The following is a 22,553-nucleotide window of genomic DNA, read 5'->3' on the forward strand; positions in this document are numbered from 1 at the left end:
CAATCCCTAATCAATATATCCATGCTTATGATTCTGATGCCTCAAAACCAAAACTGCAACCAGTATTTAGAAGCCTTTTAGGACCGCAGTAAACTCAGAATTTGCACTTCAATACTACAACGGGCAGACAAAAATGCAAGGAGACATGCATCTAATGAGATAAGTCTGTAAAGCAGTCTCTGTAAAACTAAACCACAAGACTGGAATTGCTTTATTTCCTTCTGTCCATTTTCTGCTAGCTGCTGCTTAGACCTAATTAAGCTCATGAAAAAGGGGGTGCTGGAGTCTATCCCAGCGATCATCAGTTACCCTGGTCACCAGGCCATCATAGGAAACACACACCTTCATTCACACACCCGCATAGGGGCAATTTAAGCCTCCATCAGCCTACGCCACATGTCTTTGTGTGCAGGAAGCCCCCCCCCCCCCCCCACCACCACACACACACACACAACCACACACACACACATGGAGAACATGGAAACTGCACATTTCCCGTTCTGACCCCAGCAAACATCATGTGCTTACTGTGAAGTGAATGCATCCATCTTCTTTTTGTGAAGTATTTCATCACTTTTTCTAAATAGCTTCCATGATTACTGCACAAACTTTTTGGTTCATTATACACATAAACAGCCTTTCTATCTCAAATATAAATATGTTATATTATTTCAAACAAATTGATTAAAGCAACTCATTGAAACTATTGGCAGACTCTACGTCACAGTAATAAACTCAAATTCATTAGGGTAGATAAGAAAAACTATAATAAACAAAAATTTCCGCTAAATTGAATAAATGCTTAATATATTATAGAAATTTAAACATTGCTATTATTAAACGCCACATGCGACGTGGGCGTCATTTCCGACAGTCCCTGAAAGTTGCCCGAGTTTCCCATGCTCTCTGCCTAACCACCGCCCCTGCGCTGCACACACACACACACGCACACACACACACACACACGCACACACACACACACACACACACCCACACACACACACACACACACACACACACACACACACACACACACACACACACTCACATTCCAGCAACAGGCGGAGTCTGTGTGTCGCCTGTCTTGTGAATGAGCTGCACGAGCGCTCAGCTCTCAGAGCGGATCCCAGCAGACGGAGGGAGAGAGTCAGAGAGAGAGAGAGAGAGAGAGAGGAAAAGTTGGCCAAATGGATTTCTTTGCTGGATTTAGACCTTTATTATTTTCTTATGTGCTCATAAATGGTATATTAATTACACTCCAGACTAAAGAAGGTACGTTGCCTGTCTTTTCTTATCTTTTAAATCTATGCAATGTTCTAAAATTAGTACAGTGGAGCGAGGCGCTCGTGCCACGCGGGGGAGAAACTAAATCCTGGATTTAAATTCCACGGATAATTTAGTCAGAAAGCGTTTTGTTTGTACGTATATGTTCCTGGGAATGGTTTTATTTCATTCCTGATGAACCCTTTACCTCTTGTCAGCCTGGGCGCTGCTCGCAACTTTCTCACTCCAGCAGGTGAACTGCGGAGAGTTTGCAGAGAAAAGTTTGCCAATTCATTTATGCTCACAGCGTTTTGAAGCTTCTTTAACAATCCGATTTCTTATTCAGATACCATAAATTGAAGCTGGTCGTACGGGGGCAACATAGATTTTTTTTAAAAAATGTTTCTTTACAAAAAGAAAAGTGGTAATTGCCATTAAATCCAGCCTAATGTCAGCATTTATTTAAGATTTTCTTTGTGCTGACCACTTTTTTATGCCTTTGCAGAGGTGCTGTTGGATATGAATGCAATAGGAGGTGAACTGGGCTGGTTGACATGGCCTTTAGATCAGGGAGACAGGCCTGGGGTGAGTATTGCTCCATCCTCTATGCTCCAACTTTCATGTTTCTGCTCAGAACTCGCCTCTTTCTAGACCTGCATAGTGAGAATGCACAGGAAGCACGACTGGTGCTGAAACATTTGACCATTTGACTCATGTGGTGAGCTGTTAAAAGGCCTGGCGTGTACATGTCAGGTCTCTATAAAACTAAGCAACAAGTGCTTAATGATTGCTGGGGATTGCTGGACATGAGGAGAAGGTGCCTGGAGAGCGTGCCTGGACGACACCAGAGCTTAGAGAACAGAAAAACCGCTCCTGACACTGAACTGGAAATAGTTGTGGCCTCTTGTGGTTTAAGGCTTCAACTCCAGAATTGTACGTTAGAGAGCAATTAACTTTTGCAACATGTGTTGCTTCTCCTTCGCAGGCGTAGGGGCTGGGTTGGAGATAGATTATTCACAGCGACCTTTTCCAGTGTGAATTGTCTGGACATGTTTCTCCAAAAAAGAACAACATAATGACATTTGTAATTTTCTTATTATTTTCAGTCAAGTAGTTTAGTCATTCCGCAGTTTCAAAGTAATCGACAGTCACTCCCATGAAAATTCTTTGTGAATTGCACCATATCTCCTGCTGATAAGCTGATAAGTCCTGCACGGCTATTAATGTTATATTGTCACATCAGACCAGTGCTGCTGTCAATTCATGTCAACACTCACACATGTTTTACAGTCGCAAGGATCTCCCACTGGAAACATTTGTGCCGTTTATTCATGTAAATGCCATCACTGATGATAATTATTGCCATAAATTTTAAAGCCCCCTCTGTAAAAAATGTTCACCAGCTGTTTAATGAAATCAGTTGTGCTGTTCAACGAGGTTTTACATCATGCCACACTGAGCCAACAAAGCACATTCCTTTAATTACCAGCACAGTAGCTACTTGCAGAGAGCTAACCACAGTTTCTGCCCTTGTGGGGACTCATCGGTCTTCTAGAAGCAAGGTTATGTTACAACATGCTGCCAGGCTTTTTTCAAATGTTTGTGGCAGCATAAACAGTGTGAATTGATTTTGTTGGTTGGATGCCAAACATTAACAGTATGGAAGGATGTTGCATTTAAGTTCTTATTCCACATGTGTAAAGATTATGGCAGATTGGTGAGCCATGGTTGCTGTACTAGGAAACCCTTGAGAATATATATTGCTATTTTCTGTAGGTTTTGTGATGCATGCCTTCCCTCTCCTTGTATCTTTTGTTAGCTCTCTATGGTTTGGGGTTCCACAGGGGTCATTTTGGGTTCCTCTGACCTTGTTTTTTCTGGTTTTATTTCAGTGGGAGGTTGTCCAGAAGACCCTGAATGGCTCTCAGCTCTACACGTATTCTGTTTGTAATGTCGGTGAACGTGAGCAAGACAACTGGCTGCGCACCACTTTCATCCAGCGACGCCCGTCGGCATCGCGGGTTTTCGTTGAGCTCAAGTTTATCGTACGTGACTGCAATTCTTTCGACAGTTCCTCGCTGACCTGCAAAGAAACCTTCAACCTCTTCACGTCTGAGTCAGACGCAGATGTGGGCACCACCTTTCGCAAGGGACAGTTTAAGAAAATTGCCACCATAGCACCTGATGAGATCAGCAAAAACGAACTGCGCATCAACACTGACACCAGAGTGGTGGAAAACCTGTCCCGAAAAGGCTTCTACCTGGCTTTCCAAGACATCGGTGCTTGCATTGCACTTCTCTCTGTGAGGGTGTACTATAAAACCTGCTCAGCCACTGTCAAGAGCCTTGCATCATTCCCTGAGACCATCGCTGGAGGTGAGAATCAGGCACTGAGGGAAGTGAATGGAGTGTGCGTGAAAAACTCCATCAGCGAAGAGCAGCCACGCATCCATTGCACAGTAGATGGCGAGTGGGTTGTACCAGTGGGACAGTGCCAGTGCAAACCAGGCTACGAAGAAGTGAAAGACTCATGTCAAGGTAAGGGTGTGCTCTCAAAGCGTCGGTATTTGTTAAGATCTTTCCGCCCCAAGGCACCCAAGTTATGACTGGATGTAAACGTGACAACAAAGTTCTCAAAAAAAGGTGACTTTAAAGCACTCGTTTCTATTAGTCACATTTTACATCGGTTCATTAGCAGTGGCTAAAAAGTGGTCACACAATGCAGAATGTTCATATATTTTATAGTTGGAGTTGTACAGTGTTCATTGGAATTCTCCTGGTGGTTAACACGACATCTCTACAATGGAAAGAATGCTCAGACTTCTTTTTACATGTCCTGGCAACATCTCTGACCTTGAACCGATACCCATAAAATTAAAAAGTGTGCAAGGATGCGTGTGAAAGGAGTTTCGCCTATATACTTCTGGGATATTGAGAAGCAGAAAGTAGCTTTTGGGAGCCTTTATTCGATAACTGCAATAGAAAATCAGTTAATTTTAGATTTTGTAATGCCAGGGCCCTTCAGGGTATTTTTTGAGGGTAATGGAGGCTGACTTCTCTTCACTGTATAAGTTGGGGGTTCCTTATCTGTCATTATCATTTTCTCAATCTCGTATGGATGCAATAAGCAGTATATACGTAACGCAGCCCTCTGTCGTTTGTAGTTATGGCTTCACTGTGCTTAAGGAATAGTAAAGAAGGCGCTTTTAAGCTGTGGGAAGGGCTGTCAGAGAGACTAACAGTGATCAAAGTAGCCAGTGGGGCTACTGTACAGTGATGGATTATTATCTTCAAGCTCGAGGGGGGCAGAAGGCTTCTTGGGATCACGAGCTGACTTTGTTCATCTCAGGCATCACAGGAGCCAGAGGCCCTCCTAGTGTTCTGCTGTCTGTCTCTGCATCCATTCCTCTGTCCGACTCTTCATCCTGTCTTCACAAACATGCACCGTCGAGCGCCTCCGCATAGTGCACATGTTGCACAAGGTACAGTTCAAAAGTACAGCAGTTGACCAATTTTCGCCAGTGATGAACTTGCTGGAAATATTTCTACCTAGCTTTTAACACAGTATCTTCTCGTTTACACAAATATGAGTTTGGGATAAATTTTGTAACATGGCAGAATGTGAATGCATAACATAAGCTGACATGTTAGGACCTGTTGGGATCTGTTCTGTGACACAATAACCAAAGCTTCCAATCTGCAACAAATATTTTCCCTGTCCCTCACTCACACACACCCACACACACACATGGATGCACACATTATAATGCAACTGTAAATCCACAAACCATCTCTAAAACTGATTAAGTCTCTGTCTCATCTGCTGCTGGCAGATGCAGCAATAAAGTTTTCTTTCACTGCATCATTAACAGCAGGTATGATTATGAAGGAGAGGGTGGGGGGGGGGGGGCGGGGGGGGGGGAGGAAGGAATGAAGAAGAACTCATACTTAAGGGAAGGAGGGCCCTTATTTAGTAGAAGGGTGTGATTTTAAAACAGAGAGGTGAGGAATGGAATGCAAAGGTAGGGGAACAATGAAGTGCTGTGTTTTCCTGTGAGGAGCCCACCTCCGCCTCCTCTTTCTTTCCCTCTCAGTTGGTACATTCCTGATCAGTTTGCCGAGGAGGAGCTTCTCCCGACATTATTCCAGACCTGAGGAATTCTCAGGTGGGGGTGGAGTGGTGATGGTGGTGGAGCTCCAGGTCAAGCCCTCACACAAAAATGGTCAAACAAAGAACAAGTACGCCACTACACCCCCACCTCCTGATAAAAAAAAAGAACGAATGAGTCAAACAAGGTTGGGAGATGCATGGGGCCAGTTGTTGCAGATGGAGGCGGAAATGAATCACGGGGCTGCCGTGTGGGGGCCTAGACGAATGGTTCGCCAGGCCCTAAGTAGGACCCGATACAGACGTGCAGTTAATCATTCTCCCCACATCTTTCCTGTGCTGCCTGCTGTTGGGAGAAAACCCACAAGAGTTCAACTGTGGTGGCTTTTGTAACTTGGGTTGAAATTTTCCATGTTCGTTGATGTGTTAGTTTTCGGTTTTATGGCCCCTCCACCCTGTGGGACCTGTCAGGGTCAAAATTTGTGCGTCTGTCTGTTTTTTGTCTCGCGTCTCCCCATCAGCATTTGTCCTCTGTGAAGATCTGAAGCTCTGCCACTTTTCCATCAGGCTTCCTGTTGAGGTTTCCGTAGGTGGCATGTGGTGCTCTTGTCCTGCCGGCTCATGATAACCATAGATGTTAACTATAGAGTCGGTCTTTGCAGCACATTTCAGAGATGAAATGCATGACATGCTATATATACCTACCACCACCTTCAGAAGCCAATTTAAAGCTTTTTATTAGGCGGTTATAAATCACAGCAGTCGTGCAGCACTAAACCTGCCTCAGCTCTGCATGAGATGGTCTTATAAAAGTAATGATGGCCCTGAAAACTAAATGGCAAAGAATGTAAGTATTATTCAATGCTACAACGTGACTGATCTGATCTTCTCTCTTATTACTTGACAGGTGACAATATTAAAAACTGTTAACCTCTGTGCTGTAGGTTTGTAGCGATGTCATAGAATAATTAAAGCAACATATAATGGACAACGGCTCAGCATTTCAGCCCAGCAAATATATGCATTTAAACAAGCAATAATGTTTTTTAAATCCCAAAATATGTATATTTTAAATTTTTGATTCCAGTGAAAAACCAAATCAAAGTTTTGCAATTAGCGGCAGCTCTCCAGGTTCTCCGCTTGTGACTCACTGTTTACACTGTTTTCCACGTTCCCAATCACACCCTTCCTTACCCATAATCCTTCCTGGCACAATAGAGCAACCTGCTGTGTGTGTCACCCCCCACAAATGAATAGCTAGCCCTCAGTGTTCCCACTTCACTCCTCAACAGTCCCTCTGAAAGCCTCAAGAAGTCAGGCCTATTAAGGTTTTCCTCGATTTAAAATGGGACACGCGGTGAATATTTCAATGTCTGCGGGCGGTTTGGGTGTCTTTGTGAAAACGCCGTATTGGTGGAACAGCTGTCCGCCGAATTCCCGTAAAGTTACGACTCTTTCTTGCCAAGGAAGTTCCAGTAAACTATTTTCTCCCTCTCTGCCCACTCTTTGCGCCTCTGTCCGTGTCTCTGTACGCGTCCTCATCTGACGTAATAGCCGTCCCACAGTCACAGCAGAGCTGCAGCAATGACTGATTTGTATGGGTAGTAATTGACTTGGGTGTGTTTCCAGTGAATACCTAGTGGTTACGCATGATTTTCTTTCTTTTTGCAGTGTTTCCCTGTCTTCTACCTCGCTTCCACATCCTGAAGACGCTTTCGGTTTTAGTGTCAGTTTTCCACCTCTTCTTTTGGATCTATTTAATCATGTCGGTATTTTTTAGTTATGTGAAATAGTTTTTTTTATTTATAAAACACACGATTGCGAAGTTTTTGCAGCGCTCTTTTCTGTGGTTTGTGGTTATTAAGGGTCACGAATATGACACCAATAGGGATTACACATCTACTTTCACACGGTCAGAGTGGTTCTATTTAGACTGTGCAGTTGTCCTCTCTCTCTCATTGGTAAATACATTTGTCCATGACTGACTCGTAAAGTAAATAGAGTCTAGATTTTCAAAGCTGCCAATCAGTCTATGGCTTTTAGCAAAACAGAAGAGATAAAGCAGCACCAGTTCACATCATGATTAAAGCATGACCATTTATTAATGTCGAACGGTAAACTTTAGCTTTTGGTTTGTTTATTTAAACCTTGTGAAGGAAGTTTGGATTTGCTCATTTGAAAATGCAGCTTAATGATTGCTGGAACCAACTGCTTGGTCATGTAGTCTCCTCAAACCTTTAAGGATCAAAGTTGGATCAGTTATGGCTAATCCGATGTAGAGTAGACAAAGATGTGACGCGGCGCCGCACCTCAGGATGGCTGGGTATCAATTTAGCCGTCTTATCGTGGATTTCGCGAAGTGAAATGATCTCAATCCTGCAGGATAATATCCCAGATTGAAGTTTTCTGCTTGAAATACAATCCTTAGCTCTTAATCCCTGTAACCTCTTTTAGAAAAAGAGTCTTTGATTCATCAGCAATGCTGCGCTCCTGGATCTGGAAATAAACTCTGTTGGGTTATTTTTGAATTTTTAGATCTCTCAGATTGTGTGCCAAGTTAACGTCTGCCTAGCAGGCTAAAGTTAAGGGAGTTGTGAGATAATTGAGAGACTGACGGCACTTTCAGGTTGTGTCGTGCACAGTCTTGTTCGTCCGTGTTTGGCGTGAATAGAAGACTGGCAATTATTGCAAATGAGATCAAAGGAAATGTTGCAAATGTGGAATCTGGTGACTCTTCTTTTGAAGGAATTGAGAAAAGAATTTTATAGTGATTTTTGTGGCGCTGACAACATATTTGCAACCAGCGACTGTATATCTTACTTTTCTGATCCGACATGATTTGGAATTCCGACAAGGATTTAGGGTTAGTGGAGACTCCTCAGACATTAATCGAGTTCCAGCACTCACTTTGAGCCGCATTTGTCCATTTAGACATCTAGCTGACTTTTGCTTTGATGGTGTTGATTGCACCAATCTTTTGGGACTTTTGGCTGTATTTCCTCAGTTTTGTTTCCTGTACTTGGTGACATTCCTGAGGTTGGACGCTCTACTGTATGTGGTACAATGCAAATCACATTGTATTGTATCGTTGCTTTGTGAGGTCAGCACTTTCCTTCCTTCATGTCAGTCAGTCCCCTCAACACAACTCACCCCTACCCTTCAGCGCTAACAGAACCAGCCCACAGCGGAAGCCGGAGGTCACCTAATCCCCCACAGTGTCTCGCTGACACGTTGGCTCAGTGGTTTCCATTGTCACTCCACACTAAGCGGCCTCGATCAGCCACTTTCTATTTTGATCTTCTGCCAGATAAGTCATTTTGTTTATTGGTGCATTTGCTCGCATTTTGGCCTCTTTCCCCAAACCAGGAAGCAGACAGTTGTCGGTATGTTGGCCACCGCCATAAAATGGTGCCACGTTTGCCACCTGACTGTCTGGATTTGACCAGAAATATGACAAACTCTCGGCATAACGATGGAACAACCTCTGTTCGTGCATCTCAGCCCAGATCGGTTTCCTCGGTCTCTACTTTTCTTTGGAGCATGATTTGTGCCTCCTTGACTCCACTTTTCACCGACTGTATCACTCCCCTTGGAGATGAGCAGACAGAGGGAGTGAGAGGAGAAAGGGGATCAGAGAATTTATTGTTTGTTAACGGCCCCTGATGAAAGCCAGAGTGCAATTGTAAAACAGATGTAATGCCTTTAAAGCTGCTCCATTGGTCAGCTAATCCTTTTGACTAATGTCCCCCTCCACACATGCACACACTTCCATCAGCCTCTACACCTTTACTGCCCCCCTGCGCCCCTCCTCCTATCCTCTACCTCAATGACCTTTGGCTCATGTTACCGGCTCACCTCCCCCGTCAGAGACCCCCATTGTTCCCACCCAGCCTAAATGCCCCCAAATGCTAATGACATGTTGTCACTCTGCATACAAACAAAATGACATGATATATTGCAATTACAGGTTTTACCAACTCAGGAATGAAAATGTGGGGGCGGGCACGCAAAGCACAGCGGGTGAGGGTCTCGCTCAGCTTCCGACAGATTCGTGGAGCTGCGCTGATAAAGATCTGCTCGTTGTATTTTTTTCTTATGGCTTTATTTGTTTCACAATGTTTTTTCTTTCTTGTTTTGTTCAGTGGCCATCAAATCTCCCCCAAGCTAACGTCTCCTGCTGCACCCCCCCCACCGCCCCCACTCTGCTCCTCGCTGTGAGCACATGTTTGTTTTACTTGGCCGCTGACTCGCTGTAAGCCATACACAGTTTAACTTGCCGCTGCCCTGAGGCAGACATGACCTTTATGCCTTTTAAAAGCCCTGCACCGAGCTCAATTGTTGGGGCCCCAGCAGCACTTACTCCTCCGGTCCTGAGGGTAATTTCTGTTGTCAAGCCACCATGTTACCCCATTCATCCATCTATCGGACCATGCATTTATCACTGTCACCATCCCATCCATCTTAACTTCTGTCGTGTGGGGGGTTGGGTGGGGGAAGACTCGGAGACTCCCAATCTCGAGCCACTTGGGCTCCCAGAATATGCTCACTCACAATAAACAAACAGAGCCACTCAAGGCGCATGGGGCCTCTTAAATGACAAACAGTGCTTTGCTCTGTAGTAATAGGGAGGGTAAAAATGGCCAGTCTAAGTTGGTCAGATGTTTTAACTCTGAGAGAAGCTGAGAGAAAAGGCGTTTGTTTATAAGAGTGAAATTGTTCCATCTCAGCAGTCCCCTTCCTCCCTACCTGACTGGTGCCTACGCTGATTTAGGGTCAACACTTTTTGACTTCCTCAACGGTTGTTATTCTGTCCCTGGACTGTACTAGCCTCAGTGCTGGTTCGCCGTGGTCACGCTCCCCACCGTTTCCAAAATTTGATTGGCTTCTTGAGGAAGGAAGACTGCATCAGCCTCATACTTCCTGCTTCCTGTTGTGTCCAGCAACAATCCACCAACCCCCCTCCTTCCTGATTTCCACCTTCTCTTGCAACCAAAGGGTTTTCTTTCACCACACTTTGCTCTTTTGTTGAGGAATCTCCTTGTTAAAAACCTCAACTAAGAGTCATACACTTAATTTTGACTCTTTTGCTCGACATTCACAAACCTCTTCACCTTTGTAATGGAAAACTGGGCCTGAAACTGCTACAGCCCTTTTGGGTGGTGTGCACTGGAATGCATCCTGATTATAGGGGCGGCTCACAGGCCATCATCTCTACAGGCCTGACCACGAGGCATTACAGCCTGCATCATTGCCCCAAAAAGTGGCTAGTCCTCCTCTTTTCAGTTGCCATGTGGCATTTCGGCTGTTCCATCTGCACTGCCTTGTGTGTATATGCTATGTTTCTTCTTTCAGCACTTGAATGGCATGGCATTCCCATTGCCTGCTGGTCAGTAGTGAATAGCAATGTTAATGGGTTAGCTGGAAGCCCTTTAAGTGCAAGACTGGGAGGAGAGAAAGGGCGGGAGGAAAGAATTTGGGGATTATGAGGAAGAGAGGCAGAGGTATAAATTGAGGTTTGGGGCAGCAGCTGTTCCCCCTACTCAATGCAAGGGCTCACCAAGGCCTGTTTCTTTTCTTTCAGCCCTCAGCAGGATACAGTATTCCTCCTTCTTTTCTTAAAACCTTCTGTTCCATCTTAGCACCTCTCTCCTCCCTCGTTCATTAATAAGTAGCTGTTGGTAAAACAGCTGGCCACAACAGAGAGGAGAGCCTGTCCTAAGGGTGAAGGGGTGGAGGGTACATCACACCTCTGCTGGGCAGAGCCACAAAATCATATTTCTTCAAACCATTATTGACACGTTTTTTTCACACCACAAGTGGTTGAACCACAGCAGAAAGAAAACCCCCCCAAATGGCTTCAAAGAGTGTATTATGATCAGTCAAAAAAATCCCTTGATATCGCTTGAGTAAGTGCTTTCTGCTATTCATCTCGTATGTGGTCACTTATGGCTTTCAAATGGAATTCCCGTTTGAGCTAACCACAGTTAAAAAGCAGCCGTGAAGCGAGGCAGTATCTCTGGAGTGAACCCGATATCATCTTCGACCCTTGGCTCTGCTTTTTGGCTTCGCCTCTGTTGGAATCTGACATCAAATCTGTGCTTGACTTAATGTTTCATTGCTTTCGCCCCGGTCACTGGCAAACCTTTAAATATTATACATGCTCCATTTCATTTGTCTCTAATATTTTCTTTTCATTATGTCAAACCTCTCTCTCTTTATCTCATAGAACCGTATAAAGGACAGAGAACAGATCTTCTAAATATTGTCTCGCTACATTATAGTATTACTACACACATAAAACCGCCTTGACTAAGTTTTCAGAAGTTCTTTTCATTCACTCTTTCTGCTCTACGCTACTTCTTTCCCTTCTGTTGTCCTTTAGCCCACATATCAGCCATCATTTGCATTGTCAACATCTTATGACATCTGTCATGAACTATATAAATGCTTTAGGCAAACAACTTGGAAGGCAGGAAGGAAGGAAATGTGTGCGCTTTTGTGTGTGTGTGTGTCTGTGTGTGCGTTACCAAACTGACTTGGCAGAAGGACGTGAGCAGGTGACAGACTGCAGCCATAATCCCACTTGTGATGTCAGCTTTGCGCATGTGTCCACGGGTGTGCTTTGCATACATGTCTGTGTGTTTTGTGCATAGACGCAGCTGCGGGTGCATGTGTGCAGTTCATACATTAACATATATGTGTGTGTGTGTGTGTGTGTCTGTGCATGTGGGTGAATGTGTAATGGTGTGAAGACATGAGCAGCAGCCGTTGGAATGCTCTTACAGAGTTTAGGGGAGGGCGGTCAGGCTCGATTTCACTCTCCTTCGCAGCTCACTCTGTCCAAAAATTTCACACCATATTAAGTTTATATTTCATTACAGCTATGCACAGCTGGATCTACCTGTGTTTCTTTTCTTCTCCGAAATGAAGGGGCCATCTAATTGACGTGATAGAGTTTCACACAGACACACTCTGTGGGTGTCAGGGAAGGGGGGAAAAAATGTAATAGAATTTAAAATTGCATGTGAAGCTTTTCAGCTACTTTGGTATTATAGCCACGGATTTTTCTGCCTGTATTTTTGATTTGACTTCTGGTTTTGGAATGTAGTATGACTGGTCGTGTTTGTTAAGGAAGAGACAAGCGAGAAGCAGAAGGGGGTTGGTGCTTGAAGACAGTAATGAATAGGAGTGCCGGCCAAGCAGGGAGTCTGTGTTTTTAATTCAGGGTTAGGCCCATGTGTGCACCATCTTCTCTGGAATAGTAGTTCGAAGTAAAATCCATGTTGTTTCCCTTCTCATGCTCCTGTCCCTTATCCAAATCTGACTCTCAACCTTAGCATAATAACATGTCCAGTCAACCTTACAATGTCCATGCATTGGAATAATCGCCTCTTCAAAGAGTCCCAAGTGATCTGGAGGAACAGGAACTGTGTACTCATGTCACGTGGTATGTTGCCGTAAGTCACCCGTGCCCTCGTTCACCTGATCATGCAAATGCCTTTCTACTGTTTGCAGAATGTCAGGCGGGCTTTTTCAAAACAGAAGCATCCGGTGAGAAGTGCCAGCCGTGTCCTGCTAACACCCAGAGGCTAAACTCCGGGGCTTTGTATTGTCCCTGCATGGAGGGATTCTACCGGGCCCCAACAGACCTACTGACTGGACCCTGTTCAGGTACAAAATCCCTGGCAACTCTAATGAAATCACTGACACAATAAAGAAAGATTCACTTTGAATAGACAACCAAGAAGCTTTCAATTCATGCACTACGTTTTATCCAGAGCTGCAGTTGCTCAGTTCATTTTCCTATTCATTTGTGCCAGGGCTCCCCTCTGCACCACGAGACCTCTTGGCCACCCACAGTGCAGGAAAACTCCTTCTCTCCTGGAGTCCGCCTCAGGACACAGGTGGTCGAACGGACATCACCTATAACATTGAATGCCAGCGCTGCGAGGGGCTCGTGTGCCAGTCCTGCGGTGAAAAAATCCACTATGAGCCAGCCAACGTGGGCCTGACGGACACCAAAGTTTTGGTGAGCGACCTGGATGCTCACCTGAACTACACCTTCAGCGTAGAGGCTCAAAGCGGCGTATCCCTCTTCATCAGTCAAGCACCAAATGTTGACAGACCAGCGTCTACCAGCTCTCTGACAACATCTCTGCTCTACACAGGTGAGTCCCGCTGATACGAGGCTCCGCTGTTTAGCCATCTGCGCTGCAGTAATGACAGATGCTATCTGGGAGAGAGTGTGAGCTCTGCACGTTGAATTGTGCTGCAGGAGTAAGATGGAGTCTTAGATTATCAGCAGCAGCAGTCTTCGCGAAATACATTGCGCCCTTTGTCACCCTCAGACCCCCCCAAGATTACCACCATGCGACTGGCTGAGAGGACCTCCACGAGTTTGTCCCTTTCTTGGGATGTATCACCCCGACCACGAGCCCACTCCCCACCCATCCGCTATGAGTTAAAATACTGCAAGAAGGTGCGCTGCTCCTGTTTACAGTTATATTTCAAGTCTTTTTTTTTAACATGTCCATATCATATTTTACGTATGGTATATGTAATAATGGAGCTGAGCAATGTCATACACTCGTCACAGTCTCTGGGTCAAATACATTTGCATTTCCTAAGTAAAAGACATGAAACAAAAGATGAACAGATTAATTCTGTGTCTGCCGTCTTAAAATTGACATGCCATTTCCCCTAGGATGATAATCTGGACGTGACTACCTACACGGTGCTGATACTTGAGAAGAACTCTGTACAGATCCATAAGCTGGCCCCTGGGACAGCCTACCTCTTCAGGGTGCAGGCCCTCAGCAGTGACGACAGCTCTGGAGGCTCCAGCATGGAGGAACAGTTTGAGACCTTGATTGAAGGTATGTCTGGAGGGAAAAAACCCCAAGGAAAAGGGTTGCATCTGAGATGTTAACGAATGGGCGATTTGAATGACAGCTCTGTCCCTTTTGCTTTGCAGAGCGTTCTCAAAGCAACATCGCAGTCATTCTCGGTGCAGTGGTTGGTGGAGCAGCCATGCTACTCATCGTGGTAGTGGTTCTGTTAGTACGCAGAAGGTCAGTAATCATGTTCCCCTATCTGCTGCTGCATCTGTCCGTCTGCCTGTTTCTATATCTGTCTGTCCCTTTCATCAGTCTGACTGCACCCCCTTCCAGTGCTTCCTCTCTCATTAATTTGCTTTTCCTTTGTGGGGCCCCTGAATGGCCTTTGCATTCACTCTCTCCTCACCTCTCTCTTTCTGTCTTCCTTCAGCAAACTTGCTCTTTCTCTTTATCTGGATCTGTGTCCAGGCACTCACTAGGGAAGAATTTGCACTGAATGCGCCTTGTCATTTCTCAATGGTTATATTCTAGTAAGTGCTGGATCCTTTGAAAGGAAATTGGACAGGGGTGGTACATTGTTGGCGATAAGAGGCATTTGGTTCCCTCTGCTCCTGGCCACCGGCACATTGTGAAGGTGACCCAGGGCTGAACTACAGCAGACTCTAGCCTGTCTCTCTCTTGGCTGCCTGTCCGTCACTCAGTTTTTCCATCGGAACAGCAAACAGTCTCTCTTCAGCCTTTATCAAAAGACTGTTTCTGTTTGAATGGACACGTTGCCCCATTGTCGGTAACTCTCTGAAAGCTTTGAACGTCTTCGAAAGTGGGTACAAGGGTTGCTGTGTGCTACTGAGATTAATGGAAGCCGGCGATAGACAAAGTTTGTCTTTTGTCAAAGAGCTGATCATCAATCTAAGGACGGGCTTTTGTTTTTACATTCAGGAAAAGAAATCCTCACATCCGGCAAGGAGCGGAGGACACCTACTTTTCCAGCTCAGGTACAGAAAAAAATCCCACACTTCTGTGTTTATTTCACGGTATACAAATCTTTTTAGTAGCTTGTTGGCAGATTTCACATACAGTGAATATACAATTTCCTTCTTGAACCCACAGAGCAATTAAAGCCTTTGAAAACATACGTGGATCCGCATACATATGAGGACCCCAACACTGCAGTCATGAAGTTTGCCACAGAAATCCACCCCAGCCACATAACCAAAGAAAAAGTCATTGGAGCTGGTGAGTGACGGCACCGCTGAGACAATCCTTGGTGGGGCTTAACCCTGAGATGTTGATAGATTTGTCCAATCCCCGAATTCGCTGTTTATTTTGTGCATTTTCCACAGCTTAACAGACTGACTGACGGTGGTTCCTTTAGTGAGATTAACATCTAGCTGGCTGACTTCTCCCACAGCAAGGGGGGGCAGCTCTGCAGGATCTGTGCATTTTGCTCGGGTTGACGTGATATGCAACCATGTTTTTGAAAGGATTTAGAATCGACCCAGCCCAGAGCTTTGCTACACCGCTCATTCAGTCAACTTTCAGCACCTTTACTGTTCAAACTGATCTTTTCCAGCACCCCTTCCTCATTTCCCATGTTTGTGGACCATGTGACAACTGATTCCAATGCCCCCCACACCACAGGCAATCCACCAGTTATACCAGTATCTCGCACCTATCTCCCTTGAACACACCTCTGCACGCCTTGGGCAAAACAGCCACAGACACAACTTAATTTCATTCTGTGCACACCAAACGCCTCGCAGCTTGAATTCTGAGACAACATATCACACACATCTGACACATCTGCTTCTCCTTTTCTAAATCAGTCCCCATTGATGTTTTTCCGCAGGGGAGTTTGGGGAGGTGTACCGTGGTAATCTCAAGGTGCCAGGGAGGAAGGAGTCTGCCGTGGCAATCAAGACACTGAAGCCGGGCTACACGGAAAAGCAGCGGCAGGACTTTCTGAGCGAGGCGTCCATCATGGGCCAGTTCTCTCATCAGAACATCATCCGCCTGGAGGGAGTGGTCACCAAATGTAAGAACCTTTGTGAGTCCGGTCTTTTAAAAACAACTCTTTTTTGAATTTTATTTTTTGGTGTAGCTGAGGCTGTCACGTAACTTGTGCGAATGTCTGTTGGTCCCTCAGTCAAACACGCCATGATCGTCACCGAATACATGGAGAACGGTGCCTTGGACAGGTATCTTCGGGTAAGTGCAAAACCCAAGTCGTAGATTTCGTTCACTGTTCATTTTGTTTATTTAGGCTATTTTTTTGTTTCACATATGTGGTTTTTCCCATCAGGATCACGACGGAGAGTTCACCTCCTTCCAGCTGGTGGGCATGCTGCGAGGCATTGCTGCGGGCATGAAGTACCTCTCTGACATGAGCTATGTCCACCGCGACCTGGCTGCCAGGAACATCCTCGTTAACAACACCCTGGAGTGTAAAGTTTCTGACTTCGGCCTGTCACGGGTGTTGGAGGACGATCCTGAGGGGACGTACACCACAAGTGTAAGTTGATATTGGACTGTTACTTGTTAGCAGAAAGATTTCCTTCAAACATTTCAGCCGCCAGAGATGAATGTGAATGAACTGCATAATTTGTTTTAAGAGTTCCCCGTTCTGTTTTTGTTTAAGTGAGAGTATGTTTTTCTTCTGCAGGGAGGAAAGATCCCCATTCGTTGGACAGCTCCAGAAGCAATAGCATACCGAAAGTTTACTTCAGCCAGTGATGTGTGGAGTTTCGGTATCGTCATGTGGGAAGTCATGGCTTTTGGTGAGAGGCCGTACTGGGACATGAGCAACCACGAGGTAAATTTATTTGGCAAGCTTCCGGTTTTTCCCACCTTGGCCGTTTCGTATACATTAAACGTAATAAACATATTGCAACCTCTTACAGGTGATGAAAGCTATCAATGAGGCTTTTCGATTGCCGGCTCCGATGGACTGCCCCTCAGCCGTGTATCAGCTCATGTTGCAGTGCTGGCTCCACGATCGCTCTAAAAGGCCACGCTTCGGAGACATCGTTAACCTGCTAGACAAACTGCTGCGGAGCCCAGACTCCCTGAAGACCATTGCAGATTTTGACCCACGGTAAGTTTTAAATTAAAGAGAAATGATTTGACGTGCGCGTGTGTTTCTAGCTGCTAATAACAGACACGGCTTTAAAAGTGCTGACCACCTTATGAGGATTATTGCATTATGACAGTTGTTAGCTTACAACTCACCAATGATGGCACAGGAAGTACATCTCCAGATGTAGACGAGAGGCACCAAATTATACAGATAAATACCCATATACTGACAAATGTGTCCAATCGTGATCAGGCCTTCTAAAGCGATGCTGCCTGTGAATGGAATTGCTCATGATTTCAACTCTGTCTCCATAGTGGTCTTCAGATTTGACCCTTGTCTTGTCCAAGAGCTCACTGTTTACTGGAGATTTGACATTTGGAATTGTCCAGACACCCTTCAATCCTGACTTATTCTCGCTGACCTGAGACGCGTCCTGACAGCAGCTCCCTGTTTATTTGACGCTAAACAGCAGCTGTAAGGAATGAGTTAGAGTGGCTTTAAAATCAACCCAAACAAGTAAAAAACTGTCTGACACCCTCACTGTAAGAGAGATGAATGCACTCCTAGCAGGGAGATTACAAAGCTCGTTGTGTGCATGAACGCATATTTTGTAAAGGAGCGTTAGAGTCTAATAGAAAGGTTGCCACGCACGTAACCTAATTGTCTTTCTGACTGGCTTTTATCACTAACTGGTTTCCTGCCCGGTAATTACAGTGTTCTGTTATCCACCTTTGTTGTGGTTAAGGCTGTTGCATAGTTTCATATGGATCTACTTTCCTTTGCTTGCAGCGTCTCCATACGCCTTCCCAGCACCAGTGGCTCCGATGGTTCCCCCTTCAGGTCCGTGTCAGAGTGGCTGGAGTCCATTAAAATGAGTCAGTACGGCGAGAACTTCAGCCGCGCCGGGGTTGTCACTATGGACCAGGTCCTTCAGATGAAGAATGAGTAAGTGAAACACTTTCACGACAGATTTCAACAGACCACATCGTAATGTTTATCTAGTTTTACTGGTCACATTATGTCACAGGCTGACACACGTTCCTTACCAACTTCCCCTCAGTGCCCTGCCAGTCCCGTCCTTTTTTCCTTAAAATGGGTTTTAACACCCAGCAAAATATTTTGCACACAATATCCTTTCCAACCTCAGTTACGGCGAGAAGATGGAAAAAGTAATAGAGGCAAGAAGCAGCAGCAGGCTCATTTGTGGCGGGTGGGTTGTGGCGGCCTGTGGTCACTGCAGTCTCATCCCTCCCTTCACTCGTGCACACTAGATGCCTCAGGCAGCACTTTTGCTAAAGCCCCTAAAAACCCACCAATTTTGCCTGCCGAGGGCAAAGGGCTTCTGTGGCTTCTTCAATATTAAAGGAGTGAAGGGGAAAAAGGAAGATGATGCTGGAAATAGTCGAGTAGATTAGGAAGCTGAATTAGATGGACGAGATCTGAAGCCCTGCAGTCGGCACTTTTGTTCTTCTAAAAGATTGAAGAGGTGTTCTGAGCATGCAGCCCAAAAACTAAGAGGAGTTCAAGGCGATCGGACCTTCTAGAAGGTTAGCAGCACTATGCATGCAGTTTTGGCAACGGAAACTGTAGTGAGCAAAGTAATCTGATATATAAATTTTTCTTGAAGCTTTGGCAATGTAGCCAAATGATCACCCTCCACTCCATCATTTCCTTCGCTCTGCTTTGTGTACCCCAGTGGGCTCATCCCATAATTGTCGCTGAGGCCAGTGTGATTTCACGGCCTCGTGTTTTCATCTTGGGGCGTCTGGTAGCACTCTTAGAAAGCCCCAATCCGCCCTCCTCTTGCCAGAGAGTGATTCATGGTCAACTGGGAGAATCCTCGTTAGGTAATTACGGCTGTAATTAAGGCCTTGAGTTTGGGCTGCTGTGTTACTGTGTAGGCGGAAAACTCTTTTCCTTTAATGCTGGGAATCAATGGCAGCCCGAGCAGATTAAAAGTTGGAACCCTCCCCACTCCCTCCTGCAGTTTGCGATGAGACCTGACGCGAGTGTTGTCCACTGCGTTTTCCTTAAGGCCCTTTAAAGGCAACTGGAACGAGGCTTTTGAGTCAGCACTTCTGAATTGTCGGCCCTCCCTTGTTTTCTCACCACTCTCTCTTTTTCAGGGACATTAAAAACATCGGGGTGAGGCTGCCTGGCCATTTGAAAAGAATTGCCTACAGCATCTTGGGTTTAAAGGACCAGACCAGCACCCTGAGTGTGTTTGCAGTGTGATTGGGACATGAAGGGAATCGATTGTGGGCACTGAAGCAGCCAGCCCTTTGAACTCTAAACCGAGCTGGAGCAAAACTGCGCGGACCGGCTCTGGATCAGCGGGACCAAGAGAACTGTGCCATCCTTTAGGACCATCTGAGTCGCACAGACTCTCTGTACATTTGTGTTTTTCCTCATCATATCCTGACAGGAACTGAGCAAGTATACAACGTCGACTGTTTATTTAGATATCTATTTTTATCATCCGCATCGCGCGTACAGACACAATTCCTTCATTGCTCATACATTTATTTTGCTTATTGCATTTCACATTCCTGCTTCATCAAAATCAACAATCGAGCCGGTTCTGGGAAGAGTTTCAGGATTGCAGACAAGGGAAGCATGTGATTACATGGACGCAAGGGAGACTTGGGTTGATGAGTACCTTTAATTGGCACTTTGCCTCTCAGACCATTGAAGACAGGGCATCAACAGGCTGAAATGAGCTTGAGCTGGTCCGAGTTGAGTTGCCGAGAAGGTGTTGCGGAAGGACTTGGTGCTGATTGGGCCGTCTGCTGGCTCTGGAGAAATTAAGCTATAAATTTATATATATATGTGGTACTTTGTACAGATAAAGCTTTTTTTTGTTTGTTTTTTGCTTCACATTTTTGGCATTCATTAAAAAGAAATATAGCACTTGGATCAGAAAATCTCAGAATCAATTATGGAAGATGAAAAATAACCTGAACAGCATGAATTGTAATCTTGAAGTGAGAAATGAGTTTAGGCTGCAGCAGCCACAAGAAGGGACAGGGAGACGCCCGTTGAAAGGCAAAATGTCCCGAAAGAAAGACAATGGAACGGGTGAGATTATTTCAAATTTGTTTGGTTTGCAATTTCAACATCTCATGGGTTTTGATAGAAGCTGTAGAAATCGATGTTCTTGCACTGGTTTGATGTTGATGGGATTAAAGTGAATCGTTGGATGATTTTAGAGTCGGTCCCAGATATTTAAAGACCTTTTGAAAGTGCCTCTTTGGTGATACATCAGAGTTCAGTCTGTAGTGGAGCAGCTCTGCAGATTAAGGTGTATCAATTCCTCCAGTGCTCTTAATTGACTGCAAATCATTGTATTACTGATGTAAACTGTATTTTACTTGAATTTTTGCTGTATTTTGCAAATGTATGATTCTTTCATAGCTGTTAGATGCATCTTTGGAAAAGGGATTTGTTTAAAAAAAAAAAAAAAGCTGTTTCTCTGGTATTCAGTAGTATGTTCTGTATATCACTCTTTACCATTTTACCAAAAAAAATGTTTTTTTTTACATTTTCCATCAGTTTCCAAAGCAACTTGTCAGACCTTTATCCGCTACCTATATTTTAGGGGCTTTTTAATCAAAGATCAGATTTTTTTTTTCCTTTTTCACCCTTTTCACTGTATTTAATAGCTTATTTATTTTTTACTTTTATTTATTTATACTGATAAACACTGAGCTGGCATTATAATTGAAGGTTGTTCATTCAGTTTCTTTAATAAAAACAAATGCGCTAAATGTCCTTGCTTTTATTGCCAAATTCTTCAAACCTGAGATTGCCTTCTTTGCCTTTGTGGAGCAATAAAGTTTTATACTAAATATGCAATAGCCTGCTGTTTGACTGACAGAGATACCAAACATACAACAGACCCTTTAATATGGCGCTTTACCATCTTTGAGGTGTTTCCACACCGCAACTGCAGTCCAGCTGTGGTAAATTCAAGTCTTTGGACATGATTCGGAAAGGCACACACCTATACAAGATCTTCCAGCTGGAGACACAGATCAGGCTTAAAGCCATGAGGTCAAAGGAACTCAGAGAGACAGGATTCTACTGTATCCCAGATCCAGCAACAAAAACCATGATTGATCTTCTTGACCTGAATTCTAAAAATTCTATTTGGAGAGAAGTGCCGCTTATCACCTGCTCAATACTAGCCCTACCGTACAGTGAAGCATTGTGGGAGCAGCATCAAGGTGTGCGGGTGTATTTCTGAGGATGGGACAGGGGTAATGGTCAGAGTGAGGAAAAAATGAATGAACAAAGCCAGGATAACCTGATCCGAAGCTCTCAGGAGCTCAGAGTAGGCTGAAAGTTCATGTTCCAACATGACAGAGAACCTAAACACAGCCGTGACAACGCAGGAGTGAGACATCACTGTCAAAGATGTCCTTGAGCGACCCAGACACAGCGGTGACTCAAACTCCTGGCCTGACAAATTCTCGTCCAACAACAGTCCCCATACATCCAGACAGACAATGACAGGATCTGCAAAGAAGCATTGTATGAAATGAAATGAACAGGAATGGTCGGAAAAGGTTTTGACTTCACTGAACCCCTGGTGAGTACAGGCTGAAATTCACAATAAAGCATATTAAATATAGGTCCTGTAAGACCCTGTATGGACACAACATCGATAATTTTGATTGGATCTAACCTTATACATATATATTAATTACAGCCATGTCAGGAAAGGCACTGATATAAACCAGTAGTGATGCTATGGGGTCACCAATGTTGTCACTGTATGTTTCCTGAAGTGAAGCCAGTTTCATTTAAGTTATTTGTGACACCTTGTAAGGGATGACACTGCCGTTGGCTTTTTATTATTTTTGACGTGGGAAATTACATTCAACTGATGAATTTCAGTAAAGCGTGGCAGTGATCAAGGTCCACGCCTTCATGTGGTGTTAAATGTGAGGGGCGACCGTGACATGCAGTTGTTTTGCAAATTAGCCGCTATGACAGGCATTTTTTTTACATAGCAGACACTCTTTTGGGTAGTCAAAACCTCCACCAAAACTACCTTTAAAACAAACGGCGGCCATATCGGGTAACTTAAAATATGTCACCCTGAATGGAATGCATTGGCTGGAATGTGTGCGTTCCATGCGGCTTCAGCTTTTCAAAGCAAAGCAACCAAATCGCACCTGCTGCCGACAAAAATGCTAATAAAATGTAAGACATTCAGCGGGTCCCAGCACGCCTCCTGCTCGCTCTGAGCTTCACCTTGGATCCA

At 44.8% G+C, this 22,553-nt stretch overlaps 1 protein-coding gene across 4 annotated transcripts; it reads left to right on the forward strand.

Moving 5' to 3' along the window:
• Positions 1 to 1,062: 1,062 nt before the first annotated feature.
• Positions 1,063 to 21,139, forward strand: epha2b (eph receptor A2 b). 4 transcript variants are annotated; one of them, XM_003962952.3, is made up of 17 exons: positions 1,063 to 1,272; positions 1,769 to 1,848; positions 3,156 to 3,801; positions 12,887 to 13,042; positions 13,192 to 13,539; positions 13,720 to 13,850; positions 14,076 to 14,247; positions 14,346 to 14,442; positions 15,148 to 15,203; positions 15,319 to 15,444; positions 16,058 to 16,243; positions 16,355 to 16,416; positions 16,511 to 16,720; positions 16,871 to 17,020; positions 17,109 to 17,302; positions 18,074 to 18,229; positions 19,411 to 19,519. In XM_003962952.3, the coding sequence occupies exons 1-17, from the start codon at positions 1,188 to 1,190 to the stop codon at positions 19,517 to 19,519; spliced, it is 2,964 nt and encodes a 987-aa protein (XP_003963001.1). In that variant the 5' UTR covers positions 1,063 to 1,187. The 4 variants fall into 4 exon arrangements, with proteins under 4 accessions (XP_003963001.1, XP_029689671.1, XP_011619585.1 ...); XM_029833811.1 differs by having other exon boundaries at positions 1,065 to 1,272; positions 16,058 to 16,255; positions 16,346 to 16,416; positions 19,411 to 21,139; XM_011621283.2 differs by having other exon boundaries at positions 1,066 to 1,272; positions 16,058 to 16,255; positions 19,411 to 21,139.
• Positions 21,140 to 22,553: the final 1,414 nt, after the last annotated feature.

Source organism: Takifugu rubripes, chromosome 3 (genome assembly GCF_901000725.2).
Source record: "Takifugu rubripes chromosome 3, fTakRub1.2, whole genome shotgun sequence".
Lineage (NCBI taxonomy): Eukaryota > Metazoa > Chordata > Actinopteri > Tetraodontiformes > Tetraodontidae > Takifugu > Takifugu rubripes.